Below are 6529 nucleotides of genomic sequence, written 5' to 3' on the forward strand. Positions count from 1 at the left end.
TTTGTATTAAATTAAAACACTTATGTAAATTTATGTTTGGTTACAATTTTTAGTTGTGTTGCGCTGCAGTTAAAAGGTGGTTAGTGGAATAAAAGGAGCATAAAATAAAAGCATGGGCAGTGGGTTGTGTTTAGGCTATATTGGATTAAAACACTTTTCATAATTTAAATATAATCATTTTACTTTATTATCCAATAATTTATAATATATTTAAATTAAATATTAATTTATATTTAAATAAAATTTCATTTAATAATAATAATATAAAATATCAATAAACGTTATTATTTAATAATTTATTATTTACTAGAATACTAAATTTAAAAATAAATTTAAAAATAAATTTAAATTAAATAATTATATTCGATATTACTAAATAAAAATTAATTTATAATTAAATTGAAAATATAATATAACATAACTTATAGTATATTATATTATTTTTCTTAGTACAGTATATTGTATTTCTTATTTTTATTTATAATTATATTATATTTATAACACAATATAGTATTAAATTATAAGTTTCATTTATATAATAATAATAATTATTATTATTTTTATTATTAATAATATAATATTTTATTATTTGGCAATAGTATATTATTAAATCATTTTTATGTTATAAAAATTAATACTATAACACTAACATTTTAATAAATTTAAATAATAACAATTTAACGTTTTTAAAAAATTATGGTCATTAAGAAATTTTTAATGGATTTTAAAACATGAAAAGGGACATATTTAATTTCAACAAACAATAGTGTTTTGATCGTTTTTCCTTTAATATTGTTGTGATATTTATTTTTATATATAGATGATATATATATATATATATATATATATATATATATATATATATAATTAGAAATTTGCTTACGCATAGCTTAGGCAGAACTAAATTTCCTTTAAACACATCACATGTTTTACGTTGCGCTCAAAAAGGATTATTATACACTAATTAATTAACATCATAATATAATACACTATAAATATCTATCACACTCATAACCTTAACCTAAGTGGCAATGTAACAGCCCATATCAAAGCAAATGATTTTGTCCCCCAAAATAAACATCAAGAGAAAGCCAGATATGACTCATACTCAAACTCCATTGGCTAAGAAATTGCAAAAAGCAAAATAAAGTAAATTCCCCATTATAATTCAGAGACCGAAAAAGATATTGACACAGCAAAGTCAAAGATGATGCCAAGGTTTTTGTTTACGTACTAACACCGGGAATTCATATAATTATATTAATTATATATGTATATAAACAAAACAAAAAATTAACATTAACATCAACATATATATATATATATATATATATATATATATAAACACTGTTATGTCATCTCTCTTTCTCTTTGATAGTTTCTGAATTTGTTCTTTTATTTGACTACACAACCCCTCAGAGTGGAAATTGGGGGGGAAAAAAAAGAGAAAGGTAATTAAGTAACAATAATTATAAGATAACAACAATAATAATGGATACTAGGAAAATAATAATCATGGTGTGATTGTGGTCGTGATGATCCTCAGGAAGTGGCAATGCAGTAAGGCTCCCAAAACAAAAGAGATCTTCTTGGCTCTTTGCAACTCTTTACCGAAGGAACCCAGTAATCTCCTTTGTTTCCTCTCAAGACTAGTAGCTGTTGTTGCTCTTGATTACTATTACTTCCCATTGAGTTCTTGGAGAGAATGAGCTTGTTATTGTAATCGTTGTGGTTTATGTTGTTGTTGTTGCCGCCGCTGCCGCCGCCTTTGCTTTGAGCTGCCGTCATGGGCTTGGGCCTCCAATAGTACTCATAAGCATTGAAAGAGACTCCACCGCCAGCACATCCTCCTCCTCCGCCAGCAGCGGCCACCACTGCTGCTTCCGTCGCCGTTTCAGTCCCATCCCCCTCCGCCACGGCCCGTGCTTTCGGGATCATCCGGGGCATCGGCGGCAGTGACTTTGCTAATATGGTTGGCTTAATATCATTCTCCACCTCGTCAAATTTGACCACTTCATTAAACTTGTTAGGCCACGTTGGGTCTCTATTTGCTAGACCCATTAGAGAACTCAACCTGTGGACATTAATCACTCTACTTGACAGGAGCTTTGGTGGTGCTTGCTCCATCGCGAATGCTGCTTCCTTCTCTTCCTCCTCCTCTGCTTCACCTTCATCTTCGCTTTCCACATATTCGTCGTCGTCGTCATCATCAAAGTTCTCAAACTCTTCTTCCATTTCTTCCATTTCTTTCACTTCCTCTTGTTCAATCTTGGGACGTACTTGCTCTGTACTGTTGACGAAAGTGAGCACAAGGCGGCCATTTTGGCGCTGAGCTAGGAAGTTGTTAGTGGAAGGAACAGAGACAGCTTCAAGAACCAATCTGCCATTATCGCGACGAGACTGCATGCGAATGGATGACGCTCCATTGCCGCGTGAAGGAATCGGAGGAGGGAACGACCGTTGTCGCTGTTGCGCCAGCGGTTTCCTGCCCACAACGTAGTTGTACTTGGGGATTGACATTGCTTCAAATGCAAAACTCAAACTCTGTTCCACTCTCTCTTGTTGTTCTTGCTCGGTTTCTTTGTCGTCGTCGCCGGATTCGGATGCAGGGTAAGACGAGAACCCCTCGGAGCCGGTCTCGGATCCGAGGCTTTCGGTGCAGATTTCAAGGCTCTTCTCGGTCAAAGAACGTGCTGATCTTTTAACAAGTGGGTGAATGTAAGGAGGAGGCAGGGGTTTGTTGTCGGTGATCTCTTGTGACTTTTGGTGGATGATTGAGCTCCATATGTCGAATTGGCCTTGGTTTTGATGATCAAGCTCTTTCTTCTTGGCCACCTCTTCTTGAATTGAGCTCCAGATGTCGAATTGGCTCCTCGGCTCGTCAATATTCGTCTCGTCACTGTCTTCCTCTTCTTCATCTTCTGATGACGATGAGTCTGCGATGGAACAGATTGAAAATTCTTCAGATGAAGCAATCTTCTTCATGGGAGAGAACCCATGTTGGGTTAGCCATTTGGTGGATGACATGTGGTCAGCTGATAGGGTTCTTCGGAGTGAAGAAGATGAGTTAGTGCTTCGTTCATCACAAGTATCGGAGCCAAGAATGGAACCGATTCCTTGATTCTTGGTGATGACCATCGCCTCTTCTTCGATCTTCAAGGTTGAAGATAAGCGAAAGCTCCTGCTTAGAGAAGACATATCTGACGATGATGATAGCAACGATAGTTTGAATCACACACAAATTTTAGCTGCACAAAAATAACAGCAAAATTAACAATGAGCAAAAGCTGGTTGTAGGTATTATATGTAGCTGCCACTATTGAGTGCTAAGTAACAAATAACAAGTTACAAAAGATAACATGATATGATATGCAAAGGATGGATAATTTGTTGAGTGTTTTTTATGACTTTCACCTCAAAAAATGCAACAGCATCCAACAGAGGTCTGCAAAGAGACCACTGGGTGCAAGTTGCTGATGACAGAGAAGAGAAACTTGATGAAGATTAGATGATGATGAAGAAAGCTCGGATGTGTTTTGTGTTTTGTGTCTGAAGAAAGAATTTCAAGAGCCGATGAGTGGCTTCGATGGCAATGAGAGAAGGGAATGTGAGGGTATTTGTAGGACGGGAAAAAGCCGAGGGAACCGTGTCTCCTGGGACCCGCCATACGCCACCATAAAAATACTCTCTTGTTATATTATTATATTATCACTTAATATTATGGTTTACAGTTTTTCCCTTATCAGAAAAGTTGGCGTAATCATATATTCAGATAGTGAGATTTGATATAACGTTTGTAGAAGTAGAAATAGTTGCAAATAGATGTCGGTTCGTACACTTAATTGAGGACAAGGTAAATTACTGATACCAATTTATCGCTATTTCTATAAAAATTCTATCAATATTCTGTCTCTTTAGCATTTTTTTGATTTTTTTTTTTTTTTGAAAAAAGTGGGTATTAGAGAAGAAAAATACATAGGGTATAAATAAAAAAAAGATGCACACGCACACTCTCTACTCTACTGCATGTGATGAGAGTGTGTGTGAGAGTTGAGAGTGAGATGATTGCTCCTTTTTTTTTCTTTTTCTTTCTCACTAGTAGAGAATAGAAAGCAAAATTGTGGGAGATTTATGCCGTGCTTGATTACATGTATTACCAAATCTAGAAAGAATAATTATTATGTTGGTGGAACAACTACCAGCAATCAACAAAATAATGGTGCTAAGGAAAGAGAAGATTTTGATCGGTAGATTTTTCTTTTTTGGATGCTGTACTATATACAACGGTAGCACCTACTGTACATAGTTTGAAAGTTTATATTAAAAAAAAATAAAATTTACCCACATTTTGTTAATGGCTAATTGCGGATGATTGGATTCATCCGGGGGAGGTGAATTTGTCATCCAGCTAAAAAGATGCGTTCGGAGTAATTTATATTAAGATCAAATTTGATCCATACATATCTTGTATAATCATATAATTTCATCATGTGACTGTATCGTTCTCAATATATGATGAAAATGATATTACTTAATAAAATCATTTTAATTTCTTTACCTAAAGTGTTGGTCTATTTAATTATAGTTGAAGAACTTTAATAGAAAGAATTTAGAGAGTATCCTATGTGTAATCCTTTTCGAATTGTAAAAGTTTGATGATGAAGTATGGTGGAAATCATTTGATTTTGGTAAGGTCTTAGAGAAGAAGAACCTATTAGGTTGATGATACCCATCCTTTTGTCCGAGCTATAACGTGTCGAGTTTTGGAAGGCAAATGTTGACAACTGTGGGGGGAAATATATGAACAAGAGCTGGATGACAATAAATTAAGGCAACGGTTCCTAAGAAAACCAACTCTAGTTTCTTTCTGTCTTCATTTTCTTCTTTTCTTTTCCCCTCACATAATTCAATGTCCACATAAAATATAAGAAAAAAAAACCATCAAGAAATTATCATAAATGAAGTAATGAATAATCTAATTAACATAAGATAATTAAACAGGATTAGTAGAAGCTCATGAAAGCAATTAAAATGAGGATAGCTGCAGCATAGAATAACTCTCAAAAAGGAAATTAAAAGGGCATGCAAATAAATAAGACAAGTGAGATTACCAATTAGGTAAAGCGCAAAAAGTGAGGTGATTGTGTTGGTCATGAAAATGGCTTAAGGAGGAAGCAAAGGAATCACTTTCAAGAGACCAATTACATGATTGGGCGGCCAAAAAATACCCATGACGATCACACAAAGCTTGATGAAAGAAGCATCCATCTTTCAAAACTTATTGCATGTACCAAAAAAAAAAAAAACTGAATTAAAAATAACAATTAATATATTATAATAATAATAAATACCAAAATTAAAAGTTGGAATAATTGTATGTGGAAACATGTCACGAAGTTGTCATGTCGAGATCTTGGGGCCCTCTTACTCGTAATTTTACATGTATAATAAAAATATTTAAGAACCCTAGCTAATTTGTCTGGGTGAGAGTGGAAAAGTTATGTGGTTTATACGTATAAGAGGAAGAGGCCAATACGTCGATAATACATCACTCATTAACTATTTATATACCAAAAAGGTATTGATGTTGATGATTTCAAAAAGCAATTAAAATCACATAAAATAAAATTAAACAGAAAATGTGAAGAGTGAGTAAACGTGAGAAAGAATTTTTTGGATTGAGAAAGAGAGGGAGCCATATAATCAAACAAAGATAATGCTTTGCCACAAACCGAGGAAGGGCAATGAGAGACTAATTGGATGCGTCTTGTCTGCTATAAAGCCGAAACCACAGGCAAAGCAACACCACTCAATACCTACAAATGCTTATCTACTTTCTAGGCTCTTGTTTCTTAAAAGTACTCATGCAAATTGCAATACGGATCGACTATTATTAACTTAGATTTATCAAGTGCCCACGCTAATTAACTGAATTTGATGAATTATATGTAACTAATCCGAAGAGAAATAATATACTATATTTGATTGATTGAAAGTAATCAACTTGGATTATTTTTCTTAGTTAAATAAGGTAATTAATATAAAGGAGTCACTCTATTACGATAATCAATAATATCTAAATAAAAAATTATTAAAATATGACTGTAATGATTAATTATAGGGTGGACTATTTTTACTATAAAAATTATTCTGAACACTATTATTTTATATATTCATGTGCTGAATTTACTTTCTACATTGTTAAAAATAATAAAAAATACCTTATTTAAATTAGTTAAATTAATTTACTCAAAACACCAAGTTAACTATTTAGTACACGTAAAAAGAATTAATAATATTTAATATATATGACAGCAGAATCAAATTATGTTCTAAACAAATTCTTTAACATAAGTTTTAGTTAATTATTAGCTTTTGTTTATTAAAAATGTGTTCAATATTGGTTTTACACCCCAATTTTGTACCATAACAATTGAAAAAAAATGGTCATATATGGGTTGGGGTGGGGGGGGGGGGGGAAGAAGAAGAAGTAGTAGATGAATAAAAAGAAGAAGAGATATACGAGTGT

The 6529-nt window shown here is 33.1% G+C and overlaps 1 protein-coding gene across 1 annotated transcript; it reads right to left on the reverse strand.

Moving 5' to 3' along the window:
- Positions 1–1333: 1333 nt before the first annotated feature.
- Positions 1334–3603, reverse strand: LOC112499380 (protein FAF-like, chloroplastic). Its single transcript, XM_025102420.2, has 2 exons — positions 3415–3603; positions 1334–3248 (listed from the first exon to the last, which is right to left on the reverse strand). The coding sequence occupies exon 2, from the start codon at positions 3196–3198 to the stop codon at positions 1543–1545; it is 1656 nt and encodes a 551-aa protein (XP_024958188.1). The 5' UTR covers positions 3199–3248; positions 3415–3603; the 3' UTR covers positions 1334–1542.
- Between the last annotated feature and the right edge of the window lie 2926 nt (positions 3604–6529).

This window comes from Citrus sinensis, chromosome 8, assembly GCF_022201045.2.
Source record: "Citrus sinensis cultivar Valencia sweet orange chromosome 8, DVS_A1.0, whole genome shotgun sequence".
In the NCBI taxonomy this organism is placed as follows: Eukaryota; Viridiplantae; Streptophyta; class Magnoliopsida; order Sapindales; family Rutaceae; genus Citrus; species Citrus sinensis.